Here is a 20,851-nt window from a genome sequence, read left to right as displayed (position 1 = left end):
TCATTGCCTTAAAAAGGTTGCACATAATAAGCTAAAAACTGGTTCGTGTCTGTTGCTTGCAAGTCCCCTAACTACTAAATGAGGGCGGGAGACTGCCTGTGAAGACAAGGAAAGGTCAGTATGGCTGGGACAGAAAGCTCCCGCAAGACCTTGGTCGAGGAGAAATTGTATGCAGTTGACCGGGTTTAACCAGAGGGAACCAGGGGGCTATTGAAAGACATCTGCTGCTAGGAGAGTTAAGGCACTGGGAGTCCAGTAACTGGTTGGCTGGAGACAGAGAAGCAGGAATACAAGTGGAAAAAGAGTGGAAGCAGAACCCTGAAGGGAACAGTTCTTATAGTTATATCCAAATAAGATGGGAATAATTATGTCCTTGGCTTAAAGCAGGGTAGTCATCAGCAACATTTGACACACCCACCCCAGCCCTTATGTTGCCTTTCCAAAGTCGGGTTTGATGTGGGTTTGAGCAGGAATTTGGCTTTTACTTAAGATATACACCAATAAATTATGTAGGGTCTGGGGCTATAAGTAGGAATAGTGAGCAGACCACACTAAATTGTAAAGACATTTTTGTTGGAAAAAAGTTTGATTAATAATGCAGGATTTGCAGCTGTGTGAGAGAATGGGAATTAATATATACCAATAGATTTTGAGCCCATTGTTCTGTATTACAAAAATAAGCAAAATCTGAAAAATGTCATTCATTTGTTTAAAGATATGGTGTGGGTTTTCTGTAGCCTCAGTATATTAACTTTTCTAGATTTGTTTCTTTTTAAACTTAATTTTAGGAAAAGAAATGTCACTTGGGTATTATAGTGAGGATTCTAGAAATAAACATCATGGGTTGTATTCCATTACAGTATGTCCCTCTGCTCATGGAAGCCTTTTTGCTCCAGCAAATTCCCCTTTCTCCTACCAACCTCCTTGCCACTTCATGCTGTTCCCACAGGTCCCCCTAAGCCTCTGGAGCAGTCTTGTGGGGTGGGATGTGCAAAGAGATGCAGAGGGAAGGGAATATCGGCTAAAGTAACCTTTTGTCCTCCATTTGCGGAAGCCTCTGCTGGACCACAGGCCTTTCCATGAGCAGAAAGGGACACGGCTGGAGGCAATTCACATCTTTTATTCAGTTTTTCTTAAAAAACCATTTCCCCAGTACTTTGCACGCCCATGCTTCATACTGATTCACAGGCTTTTTTAGAACTTAGGTTATCACTTTCTAACCTTATTTTTTAAAACAATAACAGCAACACTATTGTGATAATAAAACAAAGAAAAAGCCCTATTATGATTTCCTTGACAAAAGGGATGCTGATGAGATCAAGTAACTCACAGGACATTGTTTCTAATCAAAGTTCTATATATGGTGCCAAGCACCTGTCATTCTCACCTTGAGAACTTCCATTTGCAATCTTATTAGTATGTGCTAATATCTACTTGCTTGCTCAAACTTGTCCACCTTTTCTGCACTTTGAAAATCTCCATACGGTCACCAAAGCTTGACTATTAACTAGCAGCGGATGCAAATTGTTGCACTGTAAAGTTGTACAATGCAGAGTAGAATAAGTAGAATCATTTTGTCTTACTCTGAAAGGTGGCAATTCAAGAAGTTCTCGTAAACTGCTGTGGGTAATTTTAAAAACTGCTATTCCTAAATTAATAAATTAGAATGCCACTTTGTAAAACAATTTACCGGTACTTGTGTTCACTGATAAAAACTGATTCCAGAATCAGACCTTGTCCTAGTGCCAGTTATTGCAAGTTCTTAAGCTGAATTTACAGTTGGGAGTCAAAGATAAATAGAAGGGCTTTTTCATGCAACATGTCATCAATATATGACATAAGGTGTGATGAAAGGCACAAGCTGAAATAGCTTTGAAGGGGGATTCACCAAATAAACGGAGGATAAGTTGATCAATGACTGTTAGTCATAATATTTAAATGAAGCCTTCATGTCCTGCTCTTGAAGTTCCCAGAGGCAAGTGGCATGCAGCTTTTGGACGAAATAGGTGTTGAGCAACAAATAAATATTTTTGTTCTTATACTCTGACTTTTGTTTCCTTATATTACTTGCTTAGATTTCAAGTAATGTGATCACAACAGTTTATTATGGTGGGATTAAACATTTAACAGTGAGTGCAGGATTGTAGCCATAGTAATTTTAGTTCAAATTCCTAATGGGCAGTATCCAATTATTCAAAGCTGCTGCTGTACTGAATAAATATTTCATAATTGCAGTTGCCAACATTAAATTAATTAACATCCAGGTAACTAGCTCCTTGGGATTTCCCCCTGTTCTAGTAATTATAATTTCATAAAGATAATGGACAGAGCAGGTTTTGATGCGCATTTTGTTATACTCAGTTGAAAATTTTGATTTCAATGTCTATTTTATTTCAGTGTCTATTCTGGTGTCATAAAAGTCTAGTATGTGTGTTGATGTGAACATGTTTTCCTTGGATGTCATTTGTTGACAAAATAGTTATGAAAGAGGTGCTAATAAAGCATTGATATTCTTTTGGTAGCCAGAAGTGCAACTTGCTGAAGGCTTTGACGTCTTTATGCCGAAATCACAACTGGACTCTATATTAGCAAATTACACTCGTTCAGGAAGTCTGCTGTTTCGAAAGCTGGTGTGTGCATTTTTTGATGACAAGACCTTGGCCAACTCTTTACCCAATGGCAAGAGGAAAAGAGGTCTCAATGACAACCGAAAAGGACTAGACCAAAATATTGTGGGTGCAATAAAAGGTATTGTTCTCTTTCTTTTTAATATATGTGCTTTTATAATATAATCTACTGGTTATGCTGTGTCACGTTTTGGGAGTTGCTAAAAACATTGGTGATCTTTACAAATTTCTCAAGCTCATCTGCAAGCCTGCCTTGGCTATGTGTTCCTGATATCTGATCTGAATCAACAACCTTTTGCATGGTCAAACTGTTCCGGGACTACATCATTTCAGATTGTAGGTTGAGGAATAAAGATTTGCACACATATCACTACTGACATTTAAGACTTGTTCCCTCGTTAACACTGAACACATCTCCAAACTGGTAGTACAAGGCATGTGCAAGGGCTTGTGTGAAAGACTGTACACTTGCTGATTTGTACATCTCAACTATTGTGTACATGAGTACATGGACTGCACATTCATTGAATGTTACATGTGAAAAATGTTACAAATGTACAGCTCAATTGTTGGTCTACACAAGTACAAAGATTCTACACTTATTTAATGTAATATGTGACGACCCATGCCAGGATGCTTTTTTTTGAAATGGAATCATTCAGACATGGTGTTTCCAATCTACAGTTTAAAATAGTTCAGTGTATATTTTACTGCATAACAAGATGCTTGCTTTCACTGGGCCTCGGTCTTAACTGAACTTTTTTTAAAAAAATAATTTTTATTAGTTTTCAATACAATATACATATAATACCATATCAAAAGTTTAACACAAATTATCCCTTATGGACTTCCTTCAGTTTATCTGCCAATCATCCGTAATTAATTTTTAGTTACGCATTTCCTAAATTTAATACAGCCTTTTTATATACCTTCCCAATCTTATTTTCTTTTTTACAATACTCCTCAAACTTTCACAGAGCTTCTTGAAATCCCACGAGCGTTGTTTGCTCATCACATATATTTTTCAGATACAGTGGTGCCCCGCAAGACAAATGCCTTGCAAGACGGAAAACCCGCAAGACGAAAGGGTTTTCCGTTTTTAGAGGTGCTTCGCAGGACGAATTTCTCTATGGGCTTGCTTCGCAAGACGAAAATGTCTTGCGATTCTTGAGGGGTTTTTTCGCTCCCCAACCCCTTTTTCTAAAGCGCTAAGCTGCTAATAGCCTTTTAGCAGCTAATCCGCTAATCCCTTAAGCCTTTAATAGCTGTTAATAGCCCTTAAACTGCTAATAGCGCTAATCTGCTAATGGGCTTGCTTCGCAAGACGAGAAAACCGCAAGACGAAGAGACTCGTGGAACGGATTCTTTTCGTCTTGCGAGGCACCACTGTACTCTACAAATTTTCCCCAGTCCTCGATGAACTTATGGTCTCGTTGATATCTAATCTTCCCAGTTAGTTTATCCAATTCTGCATAGTCCATCATTTTCATTCTCCATTCTTCCAGGGTCGGCAATTCCTCCTGTTTCCATCTTTGGGCCATTAATATTCTCGCCGCTGTAACTGCATATTGGAAAAGTTTACAATCTTTTCTATTTATTTCATTTCTTACTATTCCTAACAGAAAAGCTTCTTGTTTCTTTACAAATGTATATTTCAACATCTTTTTCAGTTCATTATATATCATCTCCCAGAAACCCTTCACCTTCTTACATTCCTACCACATATGGTAAAATGTCCCTTCTTTTTCTTTACATTTCCAACACTTATTACAAGTTTTATACATTTTCGCTAATTTGACCGGTGTAATATACCATCTATATATCATTTTCATAACATTTTCCTTTAACGCAGTACATGCTGTAAATTTTATATTTTCCTTCCATACTTTTGCCCAATCATCTAGTTGTATATCATATCCAAAGTCTCTAGCCCAATGTATCATAACCGACTTGACTTCCTCATCCTTCGTATGCCATTCCAACAACATTTTGTACATTTTTGATAAAATTTTACAATCATTATTTATTATTTCTTTTTGAAATTTTGAATCTTTTTCAACATATCCATTCTCTCTAAAATCCTTTTTAAACATTTCATTTGCTTGAAAATAATGCAACCAATCATATACATACTTTTTTACTTGTTCATAAGATTTCATTTTCCTCCTTCTTTTGCTATCAACTCACCATATGTAATCCAATTCCCTCTCATATTGATTTTCTTTACACTCATAACCTCTAACGGAGATAACCAGTGTGGGACTCTTGGTTCTAATAGGTTTTTATACCTATCCCATATTTCAATTAAAGATCTCTGGAAGATGTGGTTCTCAAAACCTTTATGATTTTTCTTCTTCTCACACCATAAATAGGCGTGCCATCCAAATCTGTTATCGAACCCTTCCAAATCTAACAATTCTGTGTTTTCTAATTTTATCCACTCTTTCAACCAACAAAGACATGATGCTTCATAATATAGTTTGAAACTTGAAATTAACTGAACCTTTTTGATGTGGTGCTTACAGATCAGCATTGAAGAAAGCTCATTATGCAACTGCGTATGATGATCTTCTTTTGTGAGAAATGAAATTATTAAATATAATAATTATCATACAGGGATGGTAAGATGCTATTGAGGGTCAAGAGGGTCAATGAAATAAAGTATTGGTTTTAAATGTAGATATTGGGAAGCATGCCATGCATTTTTAAGAGTTGTATTCTCTGGCCCCCATTTCTTTGAAATTTCCAACTACAAATTAATTATTTCACCTACAACATTCTTAGTGCATTGGGATGCAGTGGTGATGTTGCTGCAAGATTTTATGTTAACAGCTTAAAATGTTTCTTTTGATTGAGTGGTGCATACATTTTGATAAATAAAAAAATAAACAAGATACCCTAGCCAAACACGTTGCTGGCTATGATAGCTCTGCATGGAATGGAAAGGTAGAGGGAGGTTTGCTGGTTCACATTCTGGAGCCAAATATCTCTTTGACCTGTATGTCTTCCTCTGTCTGGGGCCATTCCTACAAACAGCTATGGAGTTAGACACCCATCCCTTGCCATGCAGGTGGGACAAGCAAGCCCAGTTTGGTTTGTATAGCAGGGGTTGTGGCTGCTGCTCTCCTTGTTCAGAGAGGCGGTTAAAAAAATTAGGAACTAGGATGTGTGCTGATTGAACACAATCTCCCGGCAACTATACTTGTGTGTGAGTCCAAATCTAACTGGAGTCCCACTCCACATCATATTTAGCCTAGTTATTAATCTGACATTAGCTGTTGCTTTTGACTTGTAAGACAGAACTTGAAATGAGCACTGAAAATGGGGAGGCAGCTTGCGTATATGCTGCCAGTCAGGCAAACTGCCTTCATTTGTTTGTATTGTGTTTTATCCTGCACACTTAAGCATAGCCATTTTAATCTGGTGGTATCAATATGGGTCCGTTTAGCTTCAGGGGCTTTGTCAGCACCAGCCTGCTACTTCAGAAATCTGAAGTCTATGGCTCACCAGTTGTTCCTGGACTACAACTTCTATTGTTCCCAGATCATTGGTCTTACTGGTTGAAACTGATCAAAGGTGGAGTTCAGCAGCGTCTGTAGTGCCATAAGTTCCCCATCAATGCCCTAACCTAAGGCAGTTCTCAAATACTGATCATTTTCAGTTACAACCAGCAGCTGATAGTCTCTAGAGTGGTAGTGCTAGGCACTGTTTATAATAAGAGGGCTCTCTTTATATTGTCTTTATGGCATCACACAAGGGATGCTGCATTGAGGACTTTGATATGCTGGATGGGGGTTCCTCTCCCAGAAGCAAACACAAGGGATGGCACCCTGTGGAACTTAACTCTGCCTGGCTCCATTTGCACGTTCTGCCTTCCAAGAGCTGTTCTGCTGGATACTGTGGGCCCATTTATCCCTTGTGGTGGCTCAGCCAGTGTAAGATCGCACTAAGAATGAAAAGATGTTCTTTGCATCATTGCCACTGGGTTCCTCTGTAGCCCTTTCAGATGTTCTGCAATCAATAGTTTTGGCTCTGCTCAATAAATCAGTTAAGAGTGTAAAGAAAAATGTTTACTCTGCTGAGGTAGTTTTATATCAATGATGGTTGTTCTCTCGCACTTTAGAAATGTGCACTGTTAAGCAAAGAAAAATTCAGAGTATTTTTTCCTCCTTTACATCTGGTATGTTTAATAGTAGAGTGATGGCCATCAAAGGATGAGAATGTTTACAGAAATGAAGCCTTAAAGATGGGCTTGTAGCAGAGTGTGTGGTTTGGGTACTTTTCCAAGCTGGCTTTGCTATACATTTCCCCCCATAGCCCCTGTCTTTGTCTGCCTGGACTGTTGCCTCTGTTCACTGCCTCAGCTTTACCTGGCTCTCAGGTCTTTTGCTTATTCAGTCCTGGAAAGCTTTAGCCCAGTTTTCCCAACTTGCCTGCAGTTGAGCTACAACTGCAGTGGCGAACCTCCAGCCCACAGGCCTCTTTAGACCCACCAGGCCTCCCCATTTGTTTGTGGGTTTTTTGTGTTTTTTTGGCCCATTTGGCCCATGAGACAGTTTGGGCCAAGCCTCACCCACTTGGCCTATAATGGGATGGATAAACATGTGGCTGATCCAACAGGGGGTTTGCAGGTACCACTAATCAGCTGATTGGTGGCACCTGTGAAGTGTTGTGCACAGTGTCTTCAGGACAGAGGTCCCTCATCCACAGGACTTGGTAGCCTGGTATTTGTGGAGCCCACAGTGCAAAAGCCCCAAGGTCTGACTGTCAGCTGATTGTTGGGCCCCTAGGCACACTTCAGTTGTGGATGTGTGGTGGCACTTTTGAATGGAAGCGAATATCAGCTATCATCCCTGGTAGCCCCCACCCCCATCCTAAATTGCCCAAAATGCAATGTTGCCTATCAATGAAAGCTATAGATTTCCCAACTGAAGTATAGGTACAGATCTATGAAATCAATAGATTTCACAGCTCTACAGGCCAGAGTGTTACATTTTGGGAATATTAAATGAAGATTGGCCATCACAGATCAGAGCTGATCTTTGCTCCTGTTCAAAAGCAGCACTGCTGCCTGTCACTGAAACGCATCCAGGGGTCTGGTGGAGAGGGCAGGGAAGGAACCTTCTAAGACCCTGCGGTCCTTGGCTGCTGCTCATCGTTGCGGCCATGTCAGAGGCCTTCATGGCTCCATTTTTTGCTCTATTTCTTGTATATTTCTTGTATATACTCTATTTCTTTAATCAGGAAGTACAGTGTAGGAATTGAGGTTGGCTGCATGAAACATGCAAGTAGGGCAGCGAAAGGAGCTGATTGGTCATTTGCCTGGTGATATCATAGCTGACATTCATCCTCCATTCAAAGCTGCTGCTGTTGTATGATGGAGCACCTGAGGCAGTCTCTCAGGTTAAAGGTCACCAGTTCCCCAACAACAGTGAAATATTTCCTGTTTTTCTTTACTTCCTCATACTCCCACTCCTGACCATTCTGGTTAAACAGCCCGAGAGCAATAAGGCATATAAATAGTGAACTCAGACAGTCATTTAAAATGTTATTATAAAGATACCTGATTATATATTTGGAATCTTTCACAGAAAACTAAGACAGATGATCTATACCTCCTTTTTCCCTTTTGTAATTAAAAAAAAATACTTTAAAAAAAATGATATGTCAAGATTTTGTTTCATGAGGAAGCTGTGTTGTCAAATATATGCTCATAAAAAGCACTGATGTGTAGATGAAATGTAGCTTGAAATGTGTTTACCCTTGTTAATTCTGTTTTATAAAATCAAAGCCAAATGTTGGTCATATTTGCATGTGATGCTGAACAGTGGTTTAGTGGTACAGGGCTGAGCTGGAAGGAGCCCAGGCAAAAGCATCTGCCTCACCTGCTGCCCTATCCATTTCTCACCGCAGCCAGAAAGAGGGCTTTTGCTGGGTTTAGTTTCACTTTTATGGAATCCTGGCTTAGTATTGCATGTGAACCAGAGAGCCTAGCTTAGCATTACATTCAAGCCATGGGCTATAAAGCTAGCTTGTTTAAATAATATGTTTGTCATGAACCATGATCTCTGGTTCACGACAGAATTATCCAAAAATGAAATAATTTTTTTCAGAAGTCTTCTTCCTGACTGCATGGGGAGAGTAAGTGTGGGGAGAGGTGTGTAAGCCCAACGCTTTGGTTTGGCTTGTTCTACTTCATCTGAGTAACATTTTATGTGCATGTTGCCACTGTGTTTTCAGATTTCATAGTTTCGTGTGTCACTTTGTTCAGGAGATTCCAAGGCAACGTTTTGTGGTGTTCTCTTTAAATGTCTGGAGACTGATCTTTCTAGTGAATATTTCTGGAATGTCAATGCCATCTTCTGCTAATGTTTTTCAACATGGTAAACATTCGCAGAGTGCTTAGCTTACCGGATCTTCTCTAATATATGCAAAATCTCTTGGCTATTTGAGTGCTTTCAAACAGCTACAGTCAAAGCTTACATTGCAAGTTAGTTTGTTTGAAGGTCTCCCATGTTAGTATCTTCCTGCACTTGGAAAATTGTTTGGGAAGAATGAATTTACATGCTGACTTTGCTCAGTCATGGAGATTTTAAGTTACAAAAATGTAAACATCCAGTTCTCACATTTTATATAAAATGTAGAATGTTGTTGTGAGTTTGCTTTTCTTGTGTCTGGTTACTTAAACCTTGGCTTGCAGTTTTCCATCTTTTTCAACCTTTTGGTAAAGAGATTATTTGTACCTTCTGTTTTTAGTGTTCACAGAAAAATACTGCACTGCAAACCATGTGGATAAACTACCTGGCCCAAGAGACTGGGTACAGATTCTTCAGGATCAAATCAAACTGGCAAGAAGACGGTTAAAAAGAGGCTCAGGTAAGGGAGGGTTAGAGGTAGAAAGCAGATTGAATGCAGATAGCAAGGTGGCAAGACAAACAGTATGACAGTGAGCAGCCTGAACCCAGCCTTTAAGAATTACTGAGGAAGGACACTGCTCCTAAGGGCTGATTCAGGCCTATGTACATTTCTTAGTCTTGTCACTCAACTAGTCATTATGACTCAGAGTTGAATATCTGAATCACCTCCATTGAAATGTTTTGTGTCTTACGATGGCATGAAAGCTGTTTGTGGAGTTTGATCTGTGGCTGTTTTCACACATGCAAGCCAGCGCTTGATGTTACAGACCTCAGGTGATTCACTGAGACAACTGGTGTTACTCCTCACCTGTCTTGGTGTATCCTTTTTTTAACTGTTGCATTAGAGTGATTATTCCAAAGGTTCAGCTGAAATAGAGCCATGGTTTTCTATAAGCATGTTCTAGCTACTGTAAGGCAGGATAGGGGAGGCACGTGTTTCTTCTTCCTCAGCTTTATTTTTGTGTGTCAGCTTTATGGGCTTGACATCGTCCAACTTGTTCTGGTTGGTGAAGAACTGGTGGCACAGCTTCCTCGTTTTCACTGCTTTTATATTTCCTTGAGCTACTCCATCACTTTCAATGGATCTGTGAGTTGATATGGTTAGAATTTAAGCCCCATTCGTTCATTACTTGTGTTTGGAACACACACGGTTTCAAGCCAGAACATTGCTATGCTAGCTGCACCCTCCAACCATATGTTGCCGTCTGAAAGGGAACCCCAGATCAACTTCTAACTGCAACATTTACTCAAACGAGCTTGTGACTTTTTGAGGTGAAAATAATCTGCCGTAAAACTTGACATTTAACATCAACTGTATAGCTTCTGTTTTGTGTTAAACATCACAGTCAAAGTTTTCATTACTGCTGCACCATTAAAAAAACAAAACCAGACCTCTACTTTAATATCCCAAGGGAGTGGGGCTCATGGTTCTTGCACATATATGCAGATCAGAATATTACCTAAGTCCATGGTACTCAGTGAGTATAATGTGTATGCTGAACACTCCTTTGGTAAGAATCACAAAAAGTATTTTTATATAACACGGTATTCACTGAGAATACAGTGGTGCCTCGCAAGACGAAAAGAATCCGTTCTGTGAGTCTCTTCGTCTAGCGGTTTTTTCGTCTTGCAAAGCAAGCCCATTAGCGGATTAGCGCTATTAGCGGTTTAGCGGCTATTAAAGCCTTAAGGGATTAGCGGATTAGCTGCTAAAAGGCTATTAGCAGCTTAGTGCCTTAGAAAAAGGGGGTGAGGAGCGAAAAAAACACCCCAGGAATCGCAAGACATTTTCGTCTTGCAAAGCAAGCCCATAGCAAATTCGTCCTGCGAAGCACCTCCAAAACGGAAAACCCTTTCGTCTAGCGGGTTTTCCGTCTTGCGAGGCATTCGTCTTGCGGGGCACCACTGTATAGGTTTTTAATTTTTTTAAAGTTTTGCTTTCATTCTTAAAAATGCCCAAAGAGGCACACAATATTTAAAAAGTACCAATAACAGATGGGCCGGGTATAAATAATATTTTTTTATTATTATATTAAGTACAATAATGTAATAAAAATCACTGCCCAATATTACTTCTCCATGAAACAACTTAAAACCATAAAAATAAAGCAACATTGATTTATGGTCCCTTTCCCAACCTAAAGTGGACATTAATGTACACTGCTTTTTGAGCATATGAAATTGTCTGATACAAAGTAAGTTCATTAGGCTGTGTAGCCCAGTATTGTTTTCTGTGACTGAAAGTGGCTGTCCCAGGGCTCAGGCAGAGAGATCTTTCTAACGTCTGCTCCCCAGAACCAATTTAACTCCAGGGACCAGGGATTGAACTTCTGCATGCAAGGCTCTGCCCTTGAGTGTAATCCTTCAGTCAGTTTAGTGTTGGGAGCACTCATTTTGCTTGATGGGAAGTTCAGTGAAACTCTGGCACAATTGCTGTCGGCCTAAAAAGATGTGATTGCTTCCAATGTAAAAAATGCAAGATGTGTTTAAATGCTGCTTAGGTGGAGACAGAATTTCATCCTTGTGGGTATAGAGCTTAGATCATGAAACTCGTACCTGCATAAGGCAGACAATACAGCAAAAATCTTTATATGTGTATGAAGCAATATGACTATCAACCATGAGACTTGCAAAGCTATTCATGTAGTATATGGAGTTGGCCCTGTGAGAGCTTTGGAGCAAACTATCACATTTGGCATTATTTATACCTTCTTTTCAGAGAACTGGATATTCATCAGTCACCTTCTGAAGAGAACTGGTTATTGTCTTATGGAGCAGCTCTTCCCTTGAATTCCCTAAGCTCTTAAAATGCTTCCAGTTTGTAGGGGTTTTGATGCGTTCGTGTAGTACACTTGCCTGTTTTCCATACCACTTTTCCCATTTAATTTTATTTCTACTGTTTTACTTAATTCTAATTGTATGTATTATGGAGAAATAATATATTTTATGTATTATCTTTATTTAGTAGAGACAACCGACTGTGATGAGAAACTGGACCTTTCTCTACTACAAACAGGTAAAAAAGCTGTTGGTTAATAAAAACAAATTGGCCATTTGTTTGCTTATAGTCTCATTAGAATTGGGCTGTCTGGAATAACCTTGCACAATATAACATCTCTTACCTAAACTTACATTTTCCTTTGTCACTAGATATGCCTCACATTTTCTTACTCTCTGTCTCCACTGCCTGTTCCGTAGTGCTAGGAGTGGAGGTTATTCCATGTTGAAGTGCTCCTCCACTGGAGGCGGGGAACTGAACATAAAACATTACAATTCAGGAAGGCCAGACAACACCCTTCTCCCTGACATCATTGTGCCTGTGCCCAAGGAGTCCTTCATTACAGAGAAGCATTTAAAATGTGACCTTATAACAGCCAGAAGTCTAGGGAAAGCTTTCGTACTCAGTAACTACTGAATATATGAATCTGTCCTCAGATCACAGAGATTATAAAGATCTCTTCACTCTTGCTCCCCACACCCAATCAAGCAATCAAGGCAATTTATGTAAGAAGACATGATAATCAATTTCTTTAACGAAGTCTTTATATGTCAGCTTTTAATTGCTCTAGTAATTTTATTTAGTAATTTTACTGGTGCCCATTTCATCTCATGCAATTTCTTAGTGCTGCTAATTTTTCTACTATCAAAAGTTCATAAGTGAGACACAAAGAGGCAGTCACATTAGTAGAAATCTTATTTCTTTGGTCTCCTTTCTGCAAAATGTGCATAAGGAGAAAAATCAGTTAATATTAGCCATAAAAACATAGAAGCTTACTTAAAATGCCTGCTAAAATTAAATCTAAACCACACACCTGATGTTCAGTGGGGAGGGGGCCTGTTTGATCACCTCCAAGAAGGTGTTCCACAGAACAGGGGCCCCAACACCAAATGCATGGGTTCTGGTGTATACGGGCTGTACATCAGAGCCATGGGGGACTACTAACAGCAACTCCCCTAGAGACCTCAGTGGTTCTTTAGGTATCCTAAACCCAAGTTGTTAAGGATCTTGTGAGTTAACACAAGAACCTTGAACTTGGCTTGTTAGCCTATGAGTAGCCAGTGCAAGCTTTTAAGCACTGAAACTTTGTGCTGGTGGCTGTCTGTTCCTACCAACAGTGTAGCCATAGCATTTACACCAGCTGGAGCGTCTAGGCCAGGGAAGCCCTACATGGAGCACACTGCAATAACTGAGTCTGGAAGTTCATAATGGAATTACCATGGCCAGGCTTTGCCTGTCAAAGAACAGTCATAGTTGACATGATGTCTGTAGCTGGACACGGGCCCTCTTCCTGAGCCTTCAGTGAAAAAGATGAATCCAGAAGCACTCGCAAACTAGAGCCTGCTCTTTCAGAAGGAGTGCAGCCCCATCCAGAACATGCAACTGACCAATCCACTTACCTGCCATCTTCCCAGGGTTCAACATTGGGTTATTAGCCCTCCTCCAGTCCATCACTAGGACAGTGATTAGGATTATACATAGCCTCTTCTGACTCAGATGTTATGGCAATCATAGAATGGCAGAATTGGAAGGGTCCCTAAGGGGCATCTAGTCCAACCTTCTGCAATGCAGGAATCTCAGCTAAAGCATCCATGACAGATGACCATCCAACTTCTGCTTTAAAACCCCTAAGGAAGGAGAGTCCACCACCTCTTGTGGGACTTGTTCCACTGCCAAAAAGCTCTTACTGTCAGATAGTTTTTCTGAATGTTGAGTTGGAATCTCCTACCTTGTAACCTGAAGCCATTGGTTTGAGTCCTTACCCTCCAGAACAGGAGAAAACAAGCTTGTTCCCTCTTCCATGTATGTGACAGCCCTCGAGACATTTGAAGATGGCTATCATATCTCCTCTCAGTCTCCCCTTTTCCAAACTAAACTGACCCAGTTCTCTCAACCTATTTGTCCCTACTGAAATTTGTTTTGTTCATTTGACCCTGTTCCTCAATCTCTTAGTCATCTTGAATCCCAGTTCTGGCTTCAGCAACATTGACTACCACTCCCAGCGCACAGACGACACACTGCCCCCAAACGCCGAATGGCCACACTCAGTGGCTTCATTTCAGAGTTGAAGAGCATTGGGGACAACATTGTGCCATGCAATCTCCCAATATTGTTATCTGGACATGACTCTCCAGGATGGGGGGGGGGGTGTTTATCATTTGTGCTATATCCTGTAAGCCGCAAAGAGTGGCTAGGGAAACCCAGCCAGATGGGTGGGATATAAATAATAACATTATTATTAAGTGACCCTAAATAAAAGTGAGCAATCAGGGGAGGGGAGATCATTGTAATTATATATATTTGTAGGGAGGGTGGGGTGGGAGAGTTCTGTTTACGTGCTTTCTGTATTGTTTTGAAAAACCCCCTCAATAGAGCGGTGCTGTTCTTTCCACTTTGCAGATTAATTTCAGATATTTGATAGACCCTCCCTTGCATTGTTATGTAAGTGCTTTGTTCTCCATCCATGTGTGTAATATTTTTAGATGAATTCCTTGTTGCTCTTAATACACACCTTTGCGTGTGTTCTCTCCCTTATTCTTCATAGAATCATAGAATCATAGAGTTGGAAGAGACCACAAGGGTCATCGAGTCCAACCCCCTGCCAAGCAGGAAACACCATCAGAGCACTCCTGACATATGGTTGTCAAGCCTCTGCTTAAAGACCTCCAAAGAAGGAGACTCCACCACACTCCTTGGCAGCAAATTCCACTGTCGAACAGCTCTTACTGTCAGGAAGTTCTTCCTAATGTTTAGGTGGAATCTTCTTTCTTGTAGTTTGGATCCATTGCTCCGTGTCCGCTTCTCTGGAGCAGCAGAAAACAACCTTTCTCCCTCCTCTATGTGACATCCTTTTATATATTTGAACATGGCTATCATATCACCCCTTAACCTCCTCTTCTCCAGGCTAAACATGCCCAGCTCCCTTAGCCGATCCTCATAAGGCATTGTTTCCAGGCCTTTGACCATTTTGGTTGCCCTCCTCTGGACACGTTCTAGTTTGTCAGTGTCCTTCTTGAACTGTGGTGCCCAGTACTGGACACAGTACTCCAGGTGAGGTCTGACCAGAGCAGAATACAGTGGCACTATAACTTCCCTTGATCTAGATGCTATACTCCTATTGATGCAGCCCAGAATTGCATTGGCTTTTTTAGCTGCCGCGTCACACTGTTGGCTCATGTTAAGTTTGTGGTCAACCAAGACTCCTAGATCCTTTTCACATGTACTGCTCTCAAGCCAGGTGTCACCCATCTTGTATTTGTGCCTCTCATTTTTTTTGCCCAAGTGCAATACTTTACATTTCTCCCTGTTAAAATTCATCTTGTTTGTTTTGGCCCAGTTCTCTAATCTGTCAAGGTCGTTTTGAAGTGTGATCCTGTCTTCTGGGGTGTTAGCCACCCCTCCCAGTTTGGTGTCATCTGCAAATTTGATCAGGATGCCCTTGAGTCCATCATCCAAGTCGTTGATAAAGATGTTGAATAAGACCGGGCCCAAGACAGAACCCTGTGGCACCCCACTAGTCACTCTTCTCCAGGATGAAGAGGAACCATTGATGAGCACCCTTTGGGTCCGGTCAGTCAGCCAGTTACAAATCCACTGGGTGGTAGCATAGTCAAGACCGCATTTTACCAGCTTCTTTACAAGAATATCATGGGGCACCTTGTCAAATGCCTTGCTGAAATCAAGGTAGACTACATCCACTGCGTTCCCTTCATCTACCAGGCTTGTAATTCTGTCAAAAAATGAGATCAGGTTAGTCTGACATGATTTATTTTTCAGAAATCCATGCTGACTATTGGTGATCACAGCATTCCTTTCTAGGTGCTCACAGATTGTTTGCTTAATGATCTGCTCCAGAATCTTCCCTGGTATTGATGTTAGACTGACTGGGCGGTAATTATTTGGGTCCTCTCTTTTCCCCTTTTTGAAAATAGGGACAACATTTGCCCTCCTCCAGTCTGCCGGGACTTCGCCTGTTCTCCAGGAATTCTCAAAGATGACTGCCAGTGGTTCTGAGATCACATCTGCCAGTTCTTTTAATACTCTTGGATGCAGTTCATCTGGCCCTGGAGACTTGAATACATCTAAACTAGCCAAGTATTCTTGAACTATCTCCTTAGTTATTCTGGGCTGTGTTTCCTCTGCTGAATCATTTCCTCCAAATTCTTCAGGTCGGGCATTGTTTTCTTTATCGGAGAAGACTGAGGCAAAGAAGGCATTGAGGAGTTCAGCCCTTTCTGTGTCCCCTGTTTGCATTTCACCATCTTCTCCTCTGAGTGACCCCACTGTTTCTTTGTTCTTCCTTTTGCTACGAACATACCCATAGAAGCCTTTTTTGTTGCTTTTAACCTCTCTAGCAAGCCTGAGTTCATTCTGTGCTTTAGCTTTTCTGACTTTGTGTCTACACGTGCTGGCTATTTGTTTGAATTCCTCTTTGGTGGTTTCCCCCCTTTTCCATTTTTTGTACACATCCTTTTTTAATCTTAACTCAGTTAAAAGTTCTTTAGATAGCCACCCTGGCTTCTTTAGGCACCTTCCATGTTTCCGTCTCACTGGTATTGCCTGAAGTTGTGCTTTTACTATCTCCCTCTTAACAAACTCCCAGCCATCATGAACTCCCTTTCCTTTTAGTATTACTGTCCATGGGATCTCACCCAGCACTTCCCTAAGTTTTATGAAGTCGGCTTTCTTAAAGTCAAGAAATTGAGTCCTAGTATGCTTGAGTATCCTAGTATTCTCCAATGCTATGTACTAGATTTCTCTCACAGTAATTAATACCTTTCCATAAGTGATTCCCAGGGGTTGTAATAAAGATACATACCAAGAAATAAATTATGGAGAGCCTGTTAGTGTTCTAATTCTATTGCAGACAACACCTTTTATTACCTTAATGTTGAAATCCATAGGTTACTTTCAATACTTGTGTGTCAGTTTTATACAGCCAACCTTTCAGATCCTAAGCCCAGCTCTTCTTTTTCAGGTAACCTCTTTGAAACCACACATTCTGCACCAGTGTTTCACTAGCAGATCCAGACGTCTTTACTTTTGAGCAGGACACCAGCGCTATTTTCAGACTACTTCAATATCTGTGTTCTCTATCATGGCCTCAATCTTAAGTTTGTTCATGCTTTTGTAACATTGGGTAACAAAGCCACAAAATTACTTGTTTCTTATTTTAATCAGAATAGACTTGTTCAGCAAGGATATAGTGCAATTAATCTGATAACCACTGAAATAGAACAAATTTTGTCTTTATGATTGCATTTCCCCACATAAGTATATGCATGTTGGCTGGCTGTTTGTTCCATCTTTGAATAAACATCGAAACATTAACAAAGTTAAGGGCCTCCCTTAGAAAGGTGTTCTGAAGGACCCCATTTCATATTGGATTCTTGTGCAGAAATCAAAGGACCAAAAAACCTCAAAGTTAATGAATCATTAGTCATCTGTTCTGAAGACCCTTTCTCCCTCTCTCTCTCCTTAGCTTTTGATTTTCCTTCTTGGGTAAAGATAGTAAATTGCCAAGTATTCTTCTCTGAATAAGTTGCAATATGGTATTTGACCATAAGAGTCCCAATAATTGATGGTAATATTGATGCTGGTGTTTTGTCCAGAACAAGTATTGATGAACGTGGAATGAACTGTTCTTAATATTGAGATTACTCAGACATTTTATTTTGCAGACCATTTGGTATAACAACCCCCCTCATCTCTCTCTCTCTCCCTGGCTTTTGAGTGCCAGCACCATCTTGTAGTTCCCAAGAAGTTATTTCAATAATTATTGCTGCCAATAGCCTCCCCAACACTCTGGCTTTTCTGTCATATTTGCATGAGATGTAGGGGAAATACCATTACATTTGGGGTGTGTTGATTTTCACAAATGCTCATGCCTTTCCTCCTGCCTCTTCAAGGATCTGTCCAGCAGTGGGGGAAATGAGTGATAAGGAAGTGCATATAGGAACATGTATCCTGGTTTCCTTTGTTCAACTCAAAGGAGCATAGTATCACACCTTCCTCCTGGCCACGAGGAGTTCACACATTTCCTCAACTAAGGATAATTCTGTCGTGAGTGTATATAATCTTCTTGCACTTACACTATGGAAACTAGGTGTTCCATAGTTACCCATAGGCTTGATTTCCATAAATCTTCATCCCTTCAGTGAGAGGAAATGATAGCTTATATTGGGTCTCCACATCTTCAGCCCTATTTGTGAAGTGAAAATGCTCACACAATTACTTATATGTAAAGAGCATACCCATTGTAGGCCAAGGATGAAGGAAATTAGCCCAGAATCTGCAAATTACCGCCCCCCTTAATTTCCACGAAAGATTTGTTCTTTGAAATTTCAGATAGATGACCAAACATCCTGTGGGTCAAGCTCCACACACTCCATTGTCATCAGATATAGGAATATTTGTTATCCCCTGGATCATGGGTGGTGCTGGGAAAGAGAGGCCAGTGTACAAAATCTGAACCCTAAATTATATTAATATATATATAATCCCACCTTATCACTTGCCAGTTAACTAATATTTATATTAAATTCCTTCCAAAACGTATATATTTATCACCATTGTGTACTGATCTCCTTATCTCATTCCTCAGAGTTAAAACTAAAGCAAGTGTTCTGCCCCCTGTCAAATATTTTTGGCTTATTTTATATTTCTGCTTTTGAAAGGAAACTTTGACATGGGTGTTCATAAATTTATACACTGGTCTTTAAGGTTATTAACCACAAAAGCCCACAAATAATATCTGAAGTTATGGTTTATGTATTCTTGTTACCATTTGAAGAATCAGGCTTCTGTCCTAGTCTGTGTGTGAAAAGGTACTAGTCATACTTCCAATGAAGGATTAATGAATGTTATATAATGGAAATTTCATAGTCATCTTAAGCACACCAGAAGACACTGCTGTAGATATTTATACAGAATCTTTTGTGTTTGTTCAACTCAGGCTGAATAACTACTTCTACTGCAGTTTAACACTTTTATGGAATTTTACACATAATGTGTAATCATTATTACACATATAATTATTGAAATGTGGCTGTGTTCTCTTGATGACAAGATAAACCTGACTTGCACTGCAGTCTTTAAAAAGTACATTTTCTCCTTAGAGATGGAAAGGATTTAGAGACTGTTCCCTCTTGAACAGAACTACTCAGTCTCCCCAGTAAATCTACAAAGAAGTCATACATACAGTAACAGTTAACCAACAATCAGCATTCTTTTAATAAATCTTAAAAATAATAGTATTCATGTCTACTTACTGTGACTACTGTTCAGATTTTTTTCAGAAGTCTTTTTATAGGTTTTATTAGGAAATCATTCCATATTTAGGTAAAAAAAAGTATCTCAATCTTATGTATATAAGTTTTATTAATATGTACATATTTAGCTATTTTTTAAATTACTATGTTCTTAATAAAACCAACAAGGGACTAGTTGTGAATTGGTGCATAAGATTGTGTTGTGTTATCAATCTCTGGGAATCTGTCAAGTTCAGAAAAAAACACACAATAAATTACTCTGATTCAACAAGTGTCTCTGGTGTGTGTGTATCCACATGTGCTTTTCAGACATACCGTAGTTCAGAAAAGATTGCAGTACAAACTTATTTGTCCGAAAAGCCTGAACTACATTTGAGCAATACTCTAGCAGCCACCAAACCATGACAGTTCTGTTTCCTTCCAGTGGTAACCCGTGGAGAAAGTTGTGGCCCAGCCCATTACATTTAACTGTAGTCAGTAGGAATAGAGGAGATTGCAAGAGTATCTCCAGAAGCACAAGGACTTGAGGCTGCAAGTGATACCCTTGACTTCTGTTTTAAAAAATCTGAGTCAGACTTATTGGTCAGAGCAAGTAGGAAAACAGCTCTTGCTTGCTACAGACTCTGGTTGCTTTAGTCCTCTTCTTCCTCAGCCTTCCATCAACTATACAGGAGCAGCGTTGACAAACATTCGAAAAGTTTCTGAATATTTTTGTGTGCTGTATAGTAGCAGCATACACCATACAGTGGTACCTCGGGTTACATAGGCTTCAGGTTACAGACTCCGCTAACCCAGAAATAGTGCCTCGGGTTAAGAACTTTGCTTCAGGATGAGAACAGAAATCGCGCGGCGGCAGTGGGAGGCCCCATTAGCTAAAGTGGTACCTCAGGTTAAGAACAGTTTCAGGTTAAGAACAGACCTCCGGAACAAATTAAGTACTTAACCAGAAGTACCACTGTACTATAAAAATATAGTAATTTGGACTACCTTTGGATAGTGGGGAATAATAAATAGGTGAGATTCTAAGAAGAGGGGCAGGGTGACAAGATATTTCTGACTATTTACATCACTGTTGATGACCATACTGCAAAAGGAACATTTGAATTTCTGTTCCTGGACAAAACTTTGCAATGGCCTTCATTGTCATTGCAGAAAAGCAACTACCGTATTTTTTGCTCTATAAGACTCACTTTTTCCCTCCTAAAAAGTAAGGGGAAATGTGTGTGCGTCTTATGGAGCAAATGCAGGCTGCGCAGCTATCCCAGAAGCCAGAACAGCAAGAGGGATTGCTGCTTTCACTGCGCAGCGATCCCTCTTGCTGTTCTGGCTTCTGAGATTCAGAATATTTTTTTTCTTGTTTTCCTCCTCCGAAAACTAGGTGCGTCTTGTGATCTGGTGCGTCTTATAGAGCGAAAAATACGGTATATTTCAGTACATCAGCCTCTGCATTACCTCTATCTATTGCACTGATTGAGGCCTCAATCCTGTCACTTGCTTGTAAGCAAGGCCTGTTGAAATCAGCAGGTCTTACTTGTGAGT

General features: G+C 40.1%; 1 protein-coding gene across 3 annotated transcripts in view; it reads left to right on the top strand.

Moving 5' to 3' along the window:
* The window catches only part of BEND7 (BEN domain containing 7), a 64,444-nt gene extending 44,861 nt beyond the window's left edge, over positions 1-19,583 (top strand). For all 3 annotated transcript variants that reach the window (XM_083399950.1, XM_083399951.1, XM_083399952.1), the window contains 4 exons: positions 2,523-2,748; positions 9,384-9,503; positions 12,009-12,059; positions 17,020-19,583. In XM_083399950.1, coding sequence (XP_083256076.1) covers positions 2,523-2,748; positions 9,384-9,503; positions 12,009-12,059; positions 17,020-17,063 — 441 coding nt within the window. In that variant the 3' untranslated portion in view covers positions 17,064-19,583. The remainder of the gene's footprint in view (positions 1-2,522; positions 2,749-9,383; positions 9,504-12,008; positions 12,060-17,019) is intronic.
* The last annotated feature ends 1,268 nt before the right edge of the window (positions 19,584-20,851 follow it).

This window comes from Podarcis tiliguerta (genome assembly GCF_965153285.1).
Source record: "Podarcis tiliguerta genome assembly, chromosome: 10".
In the NCBI taxonomy this organism is placed as follows: Eukaryota; Metazoa; Chordata; class Lepidosauria; order Squamata; family Lacertidae; genus Podarcis; species Podarcis tiliguerta.
This window is presented reverse-complemented; position numbering and strand designations above follow the sequence as displayed.